Consider the following 17,785-nt stretch of genomic DNA (forward strand, 5'->3'; position numbering starts at 1 on the left):
CAAAAAAAAATTTTTTTTCCATGATATTCAAATTTTTAATAGATGCACTTGTAGAGAGATTCGGCGTCTAAATAGGACAGGTATTATTCTAGCTGTTAAGGAGGTATCATGTATTATATTCCAGATAAAGTAGTGTCTCTTACCCGGCTACAGGATCCAGGACTATGGCTCTCGGTTCATCCAGGTCTTCAGAAATCAGGATCTTCCGCATCGTCCCGTTGAGCCGCGTCACCTCTATGCGATCCGTCCCCGTGTCTGTCCAGTACAGGTTCCTGGCGATCCAGTCCACCGCAATGCCGTCCGGGTGGTTCACCTGAGACGTGACCACGAACTGCGCATCGCTGCCATCGAGTAGGGAGCGACGGATAGCTTTGACATCGTCGTCCGTCCAGTAGATGTATCCCTCCACGGGGTCGTAGTCGATGGCGATGGCGTGCCGGATGTCATCCACCTGCAGGATGATGTCCGTGAAGTCCGGCATGTCCAGGGAGATCCGCCGCAGGTCAGTCCGCCGCGCCAGCAGCAGCATCTGAGTCGCACCTAAATGCAAACAGATATTTAAAGGGTAAGTTCACACAAAATCTCTAAATGTTTAAACTCAGAAATCAGAGAGGAGATATTTATCAGTGTTTAGCTTCATTTTTTTGCAGATAATCAGCATCTTTCTCCAACAAATTCCTCTAAACTTTTTATTAATGTCTGTGTCTCTTTTTGGTTTTTGCTCTGCCGTTTAAACCTTTTACCCCCTTTCCTCTAAATCATCTATTCTCTGAGTTTAAACCAAGCAGTCTCTCTGCGGTTTTCTGAACAAAAGAAGCAAATGAACAAAATTTCAACATCCCATCTTGAATATTTTGAGGTTTTTGTGCTGCAGTCGAACAATAAACTCCAGCTACAGGTCAGCCTGCGACCACGTTTCCCTCTCTGGTTTAAGAAGCAGATAAAAAGAGAAAAAGAAAACTGTGGTGAAATAGTTAAACCCCGGCGGTGAAAGGGGACATTGTCTGCGGGGGGAACATGTGATCCTGACCCTCACAAAAGCCTCCCCGCCTTCGCTGCTCTGTCGCTCCGCAGGCCGGGGTACTGAAGCAAAAAATGTAAATAAAAGAGAGGAGGAGGGAGAGAAAGGAGGGGTGGGGGCTGCCATTCAAACAGCAACTGGTGATGGAGGGCGTTACCATGGCAACTGCAGGTCAGCCCAACACAACCTTTAGCCGCTCAGAGACACAGAAGAGGAGCGAGCACGTTTTTAAATCAGAGAAAGTGAAAGAGGTCGGTGCCATGATGTCTGGGAGCAAAAATCTAAAACTGAAGGAATTCAAGAACTCTGTTAGGGAGTCAGTTCTTCAGTTTTATCTCTTCAGTGGGTCGTTTATCTGGCTTTGTGCTTAAGATTGATAACTTCTGACTCACTTGAGGAAACATTTCTATATTTTTCCTGTTTGTTATCGAGCGTCTCCAGGACCAAACTGCAAATAATGACGCAGACTTTCCAGTCAAGTTTACGCTCTAATTCTTCTACTTCAGGTTGGAATTTAAGATTTCTGATTTCAGGATAGTCCGTAAATGCTCACTTTCTACCCAGAATGCTTAAAGTTTTAACAACAGGACATGACCGATATGATTTCAGACATTTTTCTGCTGTTAAACTTCAGGAAGAAGTAATATGGATGACTTAACTTTCAATTATCACACTTGTGTTTGGAGATATTTTTTTCTAAGAGTTAACCAATTAATGGCCTGGTTGATTATCAGAGCTGGTGCTTTTACAGATCACTGATATTCAGTTACTTAAGCTCTGCCAAAACTGGTCTGGATGTGGGATAGGGCTGGGCAATTCATCAAAAATTAGATTAAATCGCAATTTGGCTTGCTGCAATTTTCAAATTGCAAAAGATGCAATATTTCTTTGACCTGAAATTTGTGTAAAAATCCAGTTTTAAACTTTTTGTTGCAGCAAACAATCACTCAAGTGCATTTTTTAGAATAGTCCTGTTAGTTTTTGTGAATGAGAAAAAAACCTTCAATGCAATAATTCATATACAATATGCAATGCCAGCCAAAATCATCAGAATCAGACACTTTAAAAGAATTGTTCAGCCCTTTTTTTAGGAATAAAAGAAAGTTGCAATTGCAATATTGGGGGGGAAAGCGCAATTGGATTATTTTCCAAAATCGTTCAGTTGAACAATACCAAATCAACACTTAAGCCTAAGTGTCAAAAGTGTGAGAATCTGCCATTATACAGGGGCATCTTAAAAAATTAGAACATCATGTAAAAGTCAGTTTTTTCCCTAAGATTTCCTTCATTCTGGTTCAGCAACACAACCACAATCATGGATAAGACTGCTGACATAATAGTTGTCCAGAGGACAATTACTGACACCCTCTACAGGGAGGGTAAGCCACAGAAGGCCACTGCTGTTCTCAGAGGCCGTATCAGAGCAGATTCATTGAAAGCTGACTGAAGTTACAAGTGTGGTAAGAAAAGGAGCACAAGCAGCAGGGATGAGCTCAGCCTTCAGAGGATTGTCTAACAAAGTAGATTCAAGAACTTAGGGGAGCTTCACAAGGAGTGGACTGAGACTGGAGTCAGTGGATCAAAAGCCACCACACAGACGGGTCCAGGACACAGACTACAAGTCTTGATGTGGAGCCACTCTTGAACCAGAGACGTCATCAGCATCTCACCTTGGTCCAAAAGTCCTGTAAAAAATTGTGTTTCACTTCAAGCTCCCAGAGTCTGGATAAAGGTCAGAGAGAACCAGGTGATGGTTTGAGGTGTCATGTCATCTGCTGCTTTTTTTCCACTGGTCTTTATCAAGTCCAGGATCAATGCTGTCAGTTTATCAGGAGATTTATGGGACTTCTCCATTACATGGCGTGGCTCGGCTTTACCCAGCACGGCAGCCCAGCACAGCAGGGGGCTTGCTTTTTCCACCACAACAGAGCTATCTGTTTGAGGGCACGTCTAGAGCTGATGACGCAGTGTTCTGAGCCCTCCTCAATCTCGCTACACTTTCTGGTCTGAATGACTTCACATCATTTTAAAGACAAAAAAATTAAACTATGACAGCACTGCAAGCTTCTCTTTTTACATTCTCTCTCCCCGTCTCTCTTTTCCCCTCTCTCTCTGTCTGCGATCAGTAAACAAACAATAGTTCACGCTTATTATCAAAGGAGAGAATTTTCCTGCGTTTAAGTTAAAGAACAGTCTCATTATTATTGATTTGTGGGTCTCTAAAGAGCAGAAAACGAACACAGTCATATTTTTGGATTGGACAGTGAGAACAGCATGCTTTACTAGCGCCAGTTAATAAATTAAAGACAGACTCTGTCATGGGGGAAATGTTACGAACATCTCCTGCACGTTATTTTTTAAAAGTCTAGAATTTATTTGTATACTAGAAAAGCACTCAGGGAGAGCAGACCTCCACTGTTAGCCCTATCTCCCAACAGTAAATAATCCTTTAAAAAATTCCTGGATCCAGACGCTGATCCGGATCACTCCCAAAATCTAATCTGTTCTTCCTTATGCCATTTCTGACATTTCCTAAAAAATTCAACAAAATCCGGCCAGAACTTTTTAATTAAGTTGCTATAAAACTAACAAACCCTGCCGATCACATAACCTCCTTGGCGGAGGTAATAAGAGGGGGAAAAGCTCAAACTTGTGTTATTAGTAGGTGCAGAAAAAGGTGTATTCCTGGATCTGCGCCTGGCCCTTCCTGACCTAACTCGTCAGAGTGAGAAGCGGTGCTCACATCAGACCGTAGTATGCACAAAAATCTCAAGTATTGGTCTTGTGTCCTAAATATTTAAGTCATACAGTGAATGGCTGACACCGCTGTAACAGAGTTATGGACAGCTAGAGCAGAAGCAGGGATAAAACGTATCTCCTCATGGGGTGAAAATTTGTCATGGAGGGGTTATCAGTAGCAGAGGGGGCCATCCCCCCAGCAAATCGGACCTTGCAAAGTGCTTTCGACGTCAGTGCGGCACGCTTGGAGCGGGGGCTGGCCTGCTTTGGCCCTATTCACGAGCTGGGCCATTTGAGCGTGGCTTGGTTTGGCTCGACGCGGCCAAAAGCTATTGTGTAAAATAGCCCCATTAAGAGACTTTCATGCTTGCATCTGCTGAGAAGCTTTATGGAGATACTGATTTCCTGTCCACAGCGAAGCCAAAACTACCAGAAACTGGTTTACTGACTGTCTGACCTGAACCCCCACAGAGAATCTGTGGGGAAGATAAAGACACCAGACTCAAGAATCCAGACAATCAGAGCAACGTGGGCTTCATAACATCCCAGCAGTGCCATGGGCTGATCGCCTCCACTGGATTGATGTTTTGTACTATTCTTATATTTTGAGATAGTGGATTTTTGTTTTTGTGTTTTTTGTATGAGATGAATCTAGAATATATGAAAGTTTAACTTTATGAATTAAATCACAGTGGAAAAAAAATACTTTTTCATTATATTGTCATTGTTTGAGATGCACCTGTAAGAACCCATAGGCAATCCTCAGCAACCATTGTCTGTTAAATGCTTCATTCCTCTAAGAACAGAGGTGTTTTTTTGGTTGGGACCAACATTGCCTTCTTAATATCTTCAAAACTTTTTGCAGAGAGGAAATTGAAACACTAATTTGCATTAAAGCCTCAGACATTAGAAGAAATCAAAGCTGCTGCTCCTGTTTGTGATGTTAAAGCGCATCTTCCTCACCGTCCCTGCAGGTCTTCCCGTCCTCCAGCAGCTGGACTCCGGTGGGACAGGCGCACTGATAGAACGGCTCCCTTGGCGAGAGGAGACACAGGTGAGAACATCCTCCGTTCTTCACCGAGCATGGACTGCTCACCTCTGAAAACACACAAACGTCACACTTTCAGTCTCAGCCTGATATTAGAGTTAAAACTTTGATACGAGTAATGAAAATAAATGACGCTGATAACTGTTTTTATACAATGGGAACAAAATATACAAATCTCAGCACCCAATATCGGGTAATTTCTTGTTTGTAATCCTTAAAAATTGCAGGCAAACCCCTGCAAAATTTCTAAAATTGCACTATCAGGGAGGCCGGCTGTAGAACACGCTGCTGATCACAGTTCACACGAGCCGAGCCATTGTTTTCCCCTCAGATTCTCAGAAACAGGCTTTAAAATGATGAATGAGGCTGTCTGAGTTTCATCACTTCAAACTAAATATCCCTCCTTTTCCCAAAAAAATATTTCTAAACTCAAACCGACGATGCGGATCGGTAGTCGGGTTTTTGGACGCATTTGCTGCGGCTGTGAGTCAGTAAATGAGATTTGTTGACATAAGAAACATTGAGAACATCAGCAGACGTCAAGTCAAAGTTAACAAAGTCGACCACAAACACCGAGTGAGCGACGTTAACGGGAAGGTTGCCCCAGTTCAGGCTCATATCAGGTCAACAATAGAGCTGAGCCAACATGTTTGAGCTCTTATATTTGAGGTGAAAAATACAGTTTCAGTCGAATTAACTGTACAAGAATGCATTTATATGGGCCCAAACTTTAGATGCTAACATTGGAGGGGGGTTTGGGTGAAATCTGGCAGAACATCCTAAGTTTAAAATGTTTCTAGTTAACATATTTTTATGGTTTTTGACATTTTTGAATAACCTGGGTGTTATATTACAGCTTTAACTAAAATTCTACATTGTTTTGATGGATGAAATCTGCTCATAAGAGATCTTAACGAAGCATGTACTGGAAATGTGGCCTATTTTTTGAGTATGATAATCATATCAGTGAGGATGAGGAGCAGACGCACAAACATCAGATTGCACTGAGCTTCTTGTAGATCAGTCTGTTAACAGAGACATGAGTGTTCTTCACACACACACTTCATCGGTAGAATCGAAGTATTAGACTTATTTTCCTCCAACTAGGTATCCGTCATTGATACCGTCAAACCTTCCCTTAATTGTACCGGAGTACACGGTGTCACCGGCAGGTGTTTTTTTCCACTCTCTCCCCCCATGGCTATAAATGTTACTGAGCTGTCTGACCTTTCACGAAATGGATGTGGCTCTCCTGATCGGATCAGGAGAGGTAGGCGGAACTTTTTTCCAAGTGGGGAGGGCCAACTGAACCAGGGGGTGGGGCTAACTCCCCACATGACATCATGAGGGGATAATCTGAGAAGGGCTTGTTTCTGAAAGGTGGAGAAAGAGAGGGGGAGGGAATGGATTTTTCTGGTACTTGAGGGGATAGTGGAAAGGTCAGGGGCACATATCTATGTTAGAAAAGACTGAACAAGTGAATTTTGCACAACATGTGACCTTTAAAGCATCTCCATACACTGGCAGCGGTGCTTCTGCTAGAGAGGGACTCAAACTATTAAGGCATTTATTTAAAAACATGCACTCACGACATGACACCGTCTTAATGACGGTAATTAAAGCAAATCCTACCTCTGATTGTGCATAATTTCACCCTCTCTCCCTTTTAAACAGCTTTTCTCTCTTATGTCAAATTCAAACATTTAAAGAAAACAGCGATATAATGTTAAGTAAATAAACTGCTCGGGGTGTAGGTTTTCAAAAAGACTCCAAAAAACCTGACCAGTGCAGGGCATCTTGTCTCATAGTTTGTGCAGTGGGTCTACACCAAGGAGGACGTTTTGAACTTAGTACAGACAAAACCATAAAAAATGTAGGGTACTCTATAGCTCCGCCTGGTTGTCTTCAACTACCCTAAAAGCCAGACTCTACGATCAAGGACCACAATCCCACTCAAATGCGCCGTCTAGACTGTAACACAGCCACTTCCCTCTAGTAGCCTGGTTTATGGTTGCTACCATGCAGCCAGAATACTTTAAAAGCGATGTAAACCATAGTGATAGCACGAACAGAATTTTGTAGGAGCATTTTGATCTAGAGCAGTGGCTCCCAGCCTTTCTTCCTTAGGATCCCCCTAGTAGTATCTAAGAAAAGCTAAATTGAGTTAAATTTAAACTGTTTTACAAAGGGTCTAAATGTTTATATCAACGTGAAATTTCAGTTTTGTTTGTTTTAATGAAGTTGAAGGAAAAAAATCTATTTTCATGTTGTCATGATGGGGTACTGATCGAGATCAATGAGAGTAAAAATGTTTTTTTACAGTAGCATCAGGCAGCAACATAACAAAACTGAAAATAGTGAAGGGGGTCTGAATACTTTCTGAATGCTCTGTACATTTGATATGTCCATGCAACCACTATCTGCACCCGGTTCATGGTTCCATATGTTGAGGCCTGATCCCAGCTGTCACTGAACGTGCAGAGGGGTACATCCTTACTGGACCATTATTGATTTAGAGCAATCCATAAACTAAACTAAGACTTTTTTGGACTGTGGGAGGAAGGCAAATATACAAGGAGAACGTGCAAACTCCACACAGAAAAGTCCTGCCTTAAACCAAGATGTGGTGCTACTGACGTGTGCTATGCATCAAAGTTATGCAATCAAAACTGCCTCATCAAGCACCCTTAAACTTTAGGAGTTCAGGAGACAAATTTTAAATGTTGGCCTAAACTCTCAAACACTTGAAGATGTCCCACTACATCCTGTCTGTTCTTATCACAGATGTCTGAGGACTCACGGTTGTTCTGTCTCCTGGAGCTGAAGACGTGGATGTCCATCGGAGAGAAGATGTTGGTGTGGACGATGCGTTGGTCGGCTCCGGTCTGCTTCTTGCATGAGTGTATGGAGTGGGTGTTCCAGTCGGTCCAGAACAGTGTGTCATCGTACAGGGTGAGGGCGAACGGGTGAGGCAGCTCCCCCTTCACTACCACCTCCCTGAAAACACAAAGCACAACATATAGCATGGTACTACACTTGAGTTTTGTTCTTAAACCTCTTATCTATGTTCTTAAAATTGCAGCATAAAGGGTAAATCTGGTATTTTATCTATGGGCTGTAAAGTATACTAAGCAAGTCCATTTTAATCACTGAATCTAAACAGTCAAATTTCTAGGATAAATACAGATAACCAAGGCTGTTGCACACTTTTTTCTGGTTGTTTGTGTCGTCGTACCTGTCTGACCCATCCAGGTTGCAGCGGTGGATGAAGTTGTGTTTGGCGTCGGCCCAGTAAAGTTTCTGCTGGTCGTAGTCGAGCGTCAGACCGTTGGGCCAGTAGATTTCTCTGTCGATGATCATGGAGCGATTCGTCCCGTCCATCCCTGCACGCTCGATCTTTGGGACCTCACCCCAGTCCGTCCAGTACATGTAACTGGAAAAAAGAAAAAACATATAGATTATGATTAGTACCATAAAATACTGTTAGGCTAATCTGTGGCAATAAATTCACCAGTGTAGGGATTGTGTGTCCCATCTTTGCACTCAGAAAACCTTCAATTATTATTTTCAACACAGTAACTTTGTGTACATGTGTAAATTTTTGCTTTTTGGATGTCTGTAATTTCAAAAAGAATCTACACCATGTACTGTAGTGATCCTTTTTTTTGTCCTGTTCTCCTAAATTAAACTAAAAGCTCAGTACGAACTTCTCCTTAAGTCAATAAAGAGTGACGGCCTGCAGGAGGACCTGCTCAGAGGAAAAGAGGGACGGACATGCTCAGTAAGAGCAGTTTAACCCTGACCAGGGACAAGATAAGAAGAAATGTCAAAAAACAGGCAGTATCTGATCAGAATCTTTCAACTGGCACGTTCACATGATGCACTTTAACTGTGACCAGGCTTTTGTCCTGATTATCTGTGTTTGTGTAAACATAGCTAATTGTCAAGATTAACTCACTTGTTACTTCTAAACAATCGAGGTCTGAAGACCTGAAAGCATTTCAACTCATTGTGCATCTTATTGTCCTTTTTAACATTTTTTCTCCTTAATTTCTGCATTTAAATGCCATGGTTTCTGCACTTTTTAGGACCTTTTTCAATTCCCAACTCAAAAAAATTAAAGGCACTTTTGCACCATGTGGTGCTGCTTTTATAGCTTTCCTGCTAACCTTTTCCTGTCATTTAATCATGAAGTCTAATTCACTAAAAGTTGCATTCCCTAATCTTATCGTTCTCTCCCTGCCATGACTTGTGAGTACGTGCATAACGCTCTACCTTAACTGTCGTGGATTGTTGCATCAAAAAAATAAAAAACACAATGAATGATGCTTCCACAGTATGTATGGTAGCAGCCCACAATGACTGTTGTGAGACAGACTCACTGCGTGTGTTTTCAGTCAAAGCGGCACTCCACAAGGTTATTTACTTGGCCATAAACTCCCCATTTCCTTACATGCACAACTAACGTCCTAACAGGGGAGAAAAGCAGTTAAAAAGATGCTGATCTGGTTTGTGTCGTATGTATTGCAGCAGTAATGCTGAAGAATTAATCCAGCTTTGATTTCAATCGCAATTTGGTTTCCTACAATAATAACAACAAGATAATCATGATTAACCCTCAGGCCCTCTTTAAAAAAAAAAACATCACACTTTCCATCTTAAAGCCCTTTTAGGTCTTTGGGTATATCTGAAAATATTAAACAAGAAAAAAAACTTTTTTGGTCCTTAACTCCAGTCCTCATCGTGTATAGCAAACATAAAATCATTTTCATAATCTGAACCCTCAAACAGTTAGCTACTTGGTAACCTGAAAACTCACTCACTCACTGAAGCACTGAAAGAACAGCAGCATCTACAATCAAACAGCTTTCATTAAGCAGACATTTAAAGATTACTGAGCCTGCACTACGAGCAGCTTGGACATAAACCATGTTAAGAAACCTCTATGAACAAAGACAGAGCGAGATGGAGAGTTACAGGCCCTGGTGAGGAGATGTACATGTAGTGATGCTGATGCTGTGGTTGCCAGGCAACCAGGCGGTGAGAAGATGCAGGCTGGGGGTCTGTTTCCACCATCTACCTGCAGGAAAAGCAGCTCTCTGTGAGGAGGCTGATGTTAGGCTGGTGTAACTACAGACCAAAGAATACTGAGATTACTCCAGAGTAAAAGAAGAAGAAAATACTTCTTTATTTCCTCTCCTCCAGCTTTTAACTCTTCAAACTTTGTCACACATGCACTCCTGGAAGTTTCTAGAAAATTATAAATTGCTCGCAGTAAAAACTTCTGAGTTGCGTTCTCAGTTTTTAATGTCAGGTGGAAGGATCCCACAAGGTGAAGAAATTTTGGATGAGCCCTGAATGATAGACGATGTTCGGTTACTGAAGAGGGTCTTAAAGTGATTTAAAAGATTGTGTAGGGGAGCAGGTGACCTAGTGGTTAAAGGCGCTCCCCATGTACATGGGCGACCCGGGTTTGAATCCAGCCTGAGGCCCTTTACCGCATGTCTCTCCCCCACTCTTGACCCTGTTTCCAACTTTATCCACTGTCCTCCTCTATCTAATAAAGGCACAAAAATGCCCAAAAATAAATCTTTAAAAAAAAAAAAAAAAAAATTGTGTAGAGCAGGGGTATCAAACTCAAGGCCTAGGGGCCAAATCCGGCCCATGGTACAGTTATACCCAGCTCACCCGATTATATCATATTTTTATTATAACTGGCCCACTGGTTTGAGTTCTGCAGATTTCCTCCAGTTTAAAATGTAAACTTAACCATGAGGATTTAAAACATCCTTGTTAAATCATAAAAAAACTAGAAAAAGAAAAAAGGTTCAAATAATTAGAAAAAAAGTCAGGAATCTGGAAAATACATTTCTGTTTTCTTTTCATATTCTTAATTTTGAATCTCAGAGTTCTGACTCAAAGTTATGGTTTTGTATTTTTATTTCATATGTTGGCCTTTTCAATTCACAATTTTGACTTTTTTTCTTGTTTTTTTTACCTTTTAGAGCCTCAATTATATATTTTTAAGTAATATTTTGACCTTTTACACTCATTATTTTGAATTTTTTCTCACATTTTGACCTTTTTGGCTCCTTATGTTGACTTTCATCTCATAATTTGACTTTTTAGATCCATAATTTTAAATTTTAAGTAACATTTCAACCTTAAAACTCAAAATTTTAATGTTTTTCTCAAGCTATGACATTTTAAACGAATGATTTTGATCTTCATCTCATATTTTGACTGTAAAGAATCATGATTTCAACTTTCTATCTCATATATTTGCCTTTTAAAAACATTTTTTCTTTAAATGCCATTTTTGGACCTTTTGAACTATAAGTTTGAATTTTCATTTCAGATTTTGAGGCTTTAAACTTATCATTTTGACTTTTTTCAGTTTAAAAATCATTTATCATCAGTGCTAAGGTTTTTTCCCCCCATAATTCATTGCTGGTGAAATGAGGTTGACAGTTTATGTTTAATTGTGGAGCCTGTTTGGCCTCAGGTTGGATCCAAATTCAGAATTCGATGCCTGCTGTGATTAAGTTTGATCCTTGGTGTAGAGTGAGGAAGGACTCACATTACACATTTGTGCTGTTCCCAAGCATGTTTGACTGCTAGAGTCTAGTTTATTTGACCAGCATGAGGGCTCCCTACTGCGTCAAGCATGGTGGGCTTCGGCTCACAACGACTCGAAATAAGCCACAAAGTGAGAAAAGTTACTGCCACATTGTCTAAGTATTTCTCTATTTTACAGACACTAGGACGTGCATCTTATAAATTGACACATTACCGTGAAATGTGGAATACAAGTCCAGAACATGCAGTTTCTGTGCAGCTAAGGAGACTAGTGAGAGAGGCCACCAGGAAACCTATGACTACTCTGAAGGAGTTCCAAGCTTCAGCAGCTGAGATGCGAGAGACTCTGCAGACAACAACTGTTGGCCGGGTTCTTCACCAGTCAGAGCTTTATAGGAAAGACACTGTCAAGGAAACTCAGATTAAATCTGGACTAGAGTTCACCAAAAAGCACCTGGGAGACTCCATGATCAAGTGGAAGAAAGTTATTTGCTCTGATGAGACCAAAATGAAGCCACCAGACACCACACATCACCACAAACACACTATCCCCACTGTGAAGCATGGTGGTGGCAGCATCATGCGGTGGGGATGCTTTTTTCAGCATCCAGCTCTGGAAGGCTTATAAATGTAGAGAGTAAAATCAAAGCAGCAAATGTAGTAAAATACACCGAAAGCTACACAGAAATGGTTTTAAGACAACGAGGGGAATCTTCTGGAGTGGCTGAGTCAAAGCCCAGACCTCAATCCGGTAGAGAATTTGTGGCTGGACTTTGAAAGGGCTGTTCACACCTGATCCCAGTGCACCCTGACAGAGCCTGAGCTGTTCTGCAATAAAGAATGGAGTACAATTGCTGAGTCCAGAAGTGCAAACCTGATTGAGAACTATATATGTTTATGCAGTCACTTATTTTACATTACATACTCTTATTTATTGACATTATTTTGTCGAAAGCCGTTTCCACTGACATCAAAGATGTTTTTTGTTAGAAAAGCTAAATCGTATTGTCCATGATTTATTTATAAAATCAATAAAAAGCTAAAATATTCAAGTGGTTGAATAGTTTCTAAAGATACTGTGCATGTTGTAATATTAAGCATGAAAGAAACTATTAAAATCATAAATCAGGGAGCTTAAACAGCAGATTTCACGGTACGTTTCTGTGCTCAGACCTGGTTGGCACTGCAGCAATGTTAGTGCAGGCCAGCAGGGGACTAGGGAGGGGGGACAAGTGTGCTCCAGCCCAGTATGAGGCAACTGATTCTCCCTGAACTGCAGAGCAGGACTGTGATTTGTGTGTGGTGGTGGGGGCGTTGGCGTCTGTAGGGATGGGGGTTGTTTCCTGCAGTGCAGCTCGTTCTCCTCTTTGTTTGCCTTAATTACATCACAGCTGGACGGACCCTCCCCCCGTCCACAAACAGCAGCACTCATCTGCATCCCACCCTCCCCCTCCTCCCAAAACAACACATCAGGGCCTGAACTTTGAACCCCAGACCCTCAACAACACCCACAAAAGCAGCAGAGACCTCCTGGAAAACACAGAGCCAGCACCACACAACTTTGTAGAGCAGAAGTTCCTTCAATATAGTCAAACTGCTCATTTTCTTTCCTTAAAATAGACGATAAGTCGACATATATAAACTACGAATGTCTTTTTTGAATAAAAAATCTTGCTAGAGATAGAGATGTTTTCAAATATTCAGTGAATCTAAGGGAAATAACTGGGTTTCAGTTATTTTATAAGAAAAATAAGCCATAATTCTCCAATTCTACCTTGTTAAACATGATATTTTTCTGTTTCTATGGAAGTAAACTATATTTTTACAGTATATTTGCTGCTGTTAGACAAATTAAGTTCATTTCTGCACATGTATCTTGGGGTTAGGAACACTAGAAGACATTTTCCAACATTTTCTGGCATTTTAAACACCAAACAGCCTATTTACTCATCCAAAATTAAAGTTATCATTGATTTTAGCCTTGTAGTGAAGCAAATCTGCCAAACTCTTAACTTCAATGTGACTGACTTGATTGAAAAGCTCCAGAGAACCCTTTAAATACAGCTTATAGTTAGTCTATTCAGCCGTTATACAAAAAAAAGGTGTCAAAGGAAAAACTGCTTTTTTGCAGTTTTTCCAAGCTGGACACAGTCAAAGTAGAAGATAAAATGACAGAACTGACTGATGTTAGTTGTTTCACTTCTGTTAACAAATCAAAATGACCATATTTTCCACATTTCATGCACAAAATTTCCATGAAAATCTGCCTGGTCCTTGTTGTCCGTCCCTGCATGTCTGCCAGCGGCAGCAGCCTGGTCATGACATCACGCAGGTTTTTAAAAGCCATGTAATTGGACTCGTTAAAGGCCTCGTTTTGGACAGAAAACTCCCCCCCTCCCCTCGTCTCTGGATCGGTCTTTTGTTCGGCTCTGTTCGCTCCTTCCTGCCTCCGTCTTAACGCTGACCTCTGCAGGCTTTTTCCCACCGGAGACGAGACGGAGACAATAAAACGTCTCACTCTGACGGACGGTCTTAAACAGCAGAAAAGATTCGTCCAGTAATGACAAACAACAAGACGGGTGGAGGCAGAGTTTGGTGGATTCAGAAAGAGTGACAGAACAGCTGTGGACCTGTTCATCATTCAGATTCAGGTAATATAGTATATAGTTTCCCAAACTTGAGTTACAGCTAATTTTCTGCAGGTTTAAAGATGCAATAAACTCAAATGCAATGGCTAATTCCTCCAACAGTGTTTTTGGGTGATTTGCATGAACACAAAAATTCCTTACAAAGTGTTTTAGATTACAACTGTTGGTTGAATGCCAGTACGACGTCGATATTACGACACCGTTCATCTCCAACAGGTTCGACAGGAAACGAAGCTGGCAGCAGCTTTTACAGTATAGAGGCTAAAGGTTCAATCACGCTCATTTAATGTGGGCAAACTGTCAAACGTGTCAGATACGTAAGCAAGACAATAGACTGTATTATCCCTGCTGCCACGCTCCTGTCACGTCATGTCCAGGTTTCAGACTGTTAGGAGGGCAAAGATCCAGATTATGACGATGTTTTTAGTTGATCACATCCTCACTGAAAATGAATGACAGAGACGATGAATACTGATATATAATCTAGCTTATATTTGATAGTATCAGGCCTGTTGTCATGCTCACGATGCAGGTCTGTCTTCAAGCACTAACAATCACAGCAAACGCCAGCAACAGCCTGAATATTCCCAGATAACAGTGTCCTGTTCAGGAACACTTTGTTTCCAAGTAAAACACAACAACAACAGCAGCGCTGACGTTATTTAGCAGGTGTGTCGCTGACAGCACGTCGTTCAGCGGACCAATCAAAGCATTTAAAAAGGCTCCACTCAAACAACAACGTCACTGTAACGAGGAGGAACAACAAAATGACTCACCAGCCGGTTATGAATTTCCCATGATTTAAGACGTTTTTATCATAACAACGGAGCTCTGGTTGTGTGAATCAAATTAATCCAAAGGTACCTTCAACCGTCAGCCCCATAGGACGGGGAGAGGGGACTCCGTCATGTCTGCAGCAGCGTCATAGGTGAAGTTATCCTCAGATTTCACACGGCTCTAACCTCTTTATCTGCCAAGATGGGTGGAAAGTTCTCCCAAACTTTGTAGTAGGTCCAGCTGGTTTAAAAAGTAATCCAGTGCTTAAGTCCGTGCTGAAATCAGCAGGACAGACCCTAATTAGCATACTTAACAAGCTAACTTAAGGTTGTATGATGATGTGTTCAGGTTCGCTGGGAAATTTTTGTGTTTAAAGAAGAGTATAAATATGTCAATATTAGGGCTGGACGATTTGATAATGTTTTCCCCAATATTGCAATTTAATATGCGATTATTCCTTAAGTTCCTCATCTTATGTATTTTCCAACAAACACAAGCAATAAACCATTCTGTATTATAACCAACACAATTCAAGATTAAACAACAGCTGAAACATTTATGAAAAAATATCTAATTGCGATGACTCTGACTCATATTGCAAATTGGATATGAATTGTTGATTGAAGGGAGTGATCATTTCTATGTCATCCTCATATTTAATCAGAAAAATGTACAAAAATGAAAAAAATGGCAAAAAATTGGGTTAGAAGTGGCAAAAAAGACAGGTGGCAAAAATGGTCGAAAGCAACAAAAACATGGCAAAAAATTAATGAAAAATGGCTACAGCAGGCAAAAAGCAGCAAATGGTAGGAGAATGGGCAACAATGGGGGAAAAAGTGGTAATTATTAGCAAAAGGCAGCTTTAATGTGTGAAAAAGAAGTGTAAAGTGGGCTCAAAGCTGTAAAAATGGATTATGAGTAGAGCTCAATGATTTGCAAAAATAATCTAATTTCAATTATTTTTCCCAATATTGCGATAGCCATTTAATGTGCGATTATTTTTAGGTTCCCCATCTCGTGTTATTTAACAAACACAAGCAATAAATCACTCTTTATTAAAAAGAGCACCATATCAGATAAAGAAAACTAGGAATACATAACTTTAAAAAAGAAAAGGCATTTTGATCCATATCTTTTCTCGTTATTCTTGTTTTGAATAAGAAAAACAAATACATGAGGGAGAAAAGTAAGATTTGTGAATAAAATAAAATAAAACAAAAAAATCCACAAAAGAAACTGTTTGCATATAGTGTAGAGCAATGATACTCATCATGTGGCTCTTTTATGTCTTAATCTGAAATATTATTCCCCCAGAAAACCTTAAAAAAACCCTTTTCTTTCTATTTTCACCTTTCTTTCCCCACTTTTCACCCATTTCAGCTATCTTTTGCCATTAAATACCCATTTTTGGGGGGTGTTTTGCAACTTCTTTTGCCACTTTTTCCCTATTTATTCCACTGTAATCCAATTTTTTGCCCTTTTCACAAATTTTTGCCACTTTTTGCCCATTTAAGCGACTTTTTGCCATTAAATACCACTTGTTTCCTATTTATTTGCTCATTTTTGCTGCTTGTGACTGCTTTTGCCCATTTCAGTCACTTTTCACTCATCTTTTTGCCACTTTTGGACCATTTTTGCAGGTTTTTGAACATTTTTGCCACCTTTAACTTATTTTGTTTGTACTTCATGCCATTTTTGTCACTTTTAACCACTTAGTTTGTGGCTCTTGCAATGGTATTTTTCAACAATTTGGCTCTTTGGTTGAGTAACACTGCTGTAGAGCATAAAACATCTACTGCAAAAACTGTATCTGGTATTCTGACACATTTCAGGTTAAAGAAATATTGCACTCTCTGCAATTAGAATATTGCAGCAGGCCATATTGTGAATTAAACTTATTTGTGATTAATTGCCCAGCCCTAATTATGAGTGGCAAAAAAATGGAAAAGGGGGTAAAATGGGTGAAAAGGGGTGAAGTGGGTTTAAAATTGCAATAATTGGGTGAAAACATGGGAAGAAAAAAGACATAAAAGGGCAGAAAGTGACAAAAAATGGGTGAGAAGTGACAGAAGAATAAGTTACAGGTGAAACAAAAGCAGCAAAAAATTACTGAAAAGTGACTATAACAGGCAAAAGAAGCAAATGGGTAGAAAGAAAAAAAATGAGGGGAAAAGTGGCAATAAAAGGGGAAAAATAGCAAAAAGCAGGTGAAGAGGGTATAAACAGGATACAAAGAGGCAAAAAGTGGCAAAAAGAAGTGAGAAGAAAAGAAGTAAAATGGATTTAGAGTGCAAAAAAAGGCAACTTAGGGCAATGGCAATATATAATTAAAAATGAAGGTTGACAATTAAAGCCAACTGTACAAGCTTGGGAAACAAAGTGATTGATGGATAACTTTTTTGGTCGAAGTTTCCCTTTTTGAACCTTTTTTTGGGGAAATAATATTTTAAATCCAGACATATAAGAGCCACAAATCATCACAAAAGAGCCACACGTTGAGTAACACTGGTCTAGAGAAATCCTCACACCTGCGCAGAGAAAACCTAAACAGAAAGGTTACCAAACGACATCTTCATCATAAATCTATGGCTGTGAAACCATTTCTGTTTAATATGATCTAATGTAGCTGATCAAAAGCTCATAAAAAATTAAGATGTACTTTTTCCAACCAATTCATTACCACTATAAATAAATCTACTTGTAATTCAACCTACTCAAATCATCCATACATTTAATTATGGTTAACAACTTTTTACAATTCAGGCATTGCACCCTCTCTTTTAGTTGAAGCTATCACTAAAAATAGGAATCTTGTGGAGAAATGTGTTGATTTAAAATGTGGTATTAAAAAGAATCTACATATCTGTGATTTTACATCTTAATTTCATAGTTAGACGCTCCCCTACGGCCCAGGACAAACCAACAGCTTTAGACGAGACGATCTCTGAAAGACTACACTGCTATGATTCACAA

At 40.2% G+C, this 17,785-nt stretch overlaps 1 protein-coding gene across 1 annotated transcript in view; it reads right to left on the reverse strand.

The window, feature by feature from the left end:
* The window catches only part of lrp6 (low density lipoprotein receptor-related protein 6), a 56,262-nt gene that overhangs the window by 25,416 nt on the left and 13,061 nt on the right, over nucleotides 1-17,785 (reverse strand). Inside the window, exons 3-6 of the mRNA XM_041780323.1 lie at nucleotides 8,044-8,241; nucleotides 7,609-7,805; nucleotides 4,724-4,858; nucleotides 144-540 (exon numbers count right to left, since the gene is read on the reverse strand). Of these exons, the coding sequence (XP_041636257.1) occupies nucleotides 144-540; nucleotides 4,724-4,858; nucleotides 7,609-7,805; nucleotides 8,044-8,241 (927 nt within the window). The remainder of the gene's footprint in view (nucleotides 1-143; nucleotides 541-4,723; nucleotides 4,859-7,608; nucleotides 7,806-8,043; nucleotides 8,242-17,785) is intronic.

Source organism: Cheilinus undulatus, linkage group 23 (genome assembly GCF_018320785.1).
Source record: "Cheilinus undulatus linkage group 23, ASM1832078v1, whole genome shotgun sequence".
NCBI classification, from domain to species: Eukaryota; Metazoa; Chordata; class Actinopteri; order Labriformes; family Labridae; genus Cheilinus; species Cheilinus undulatus.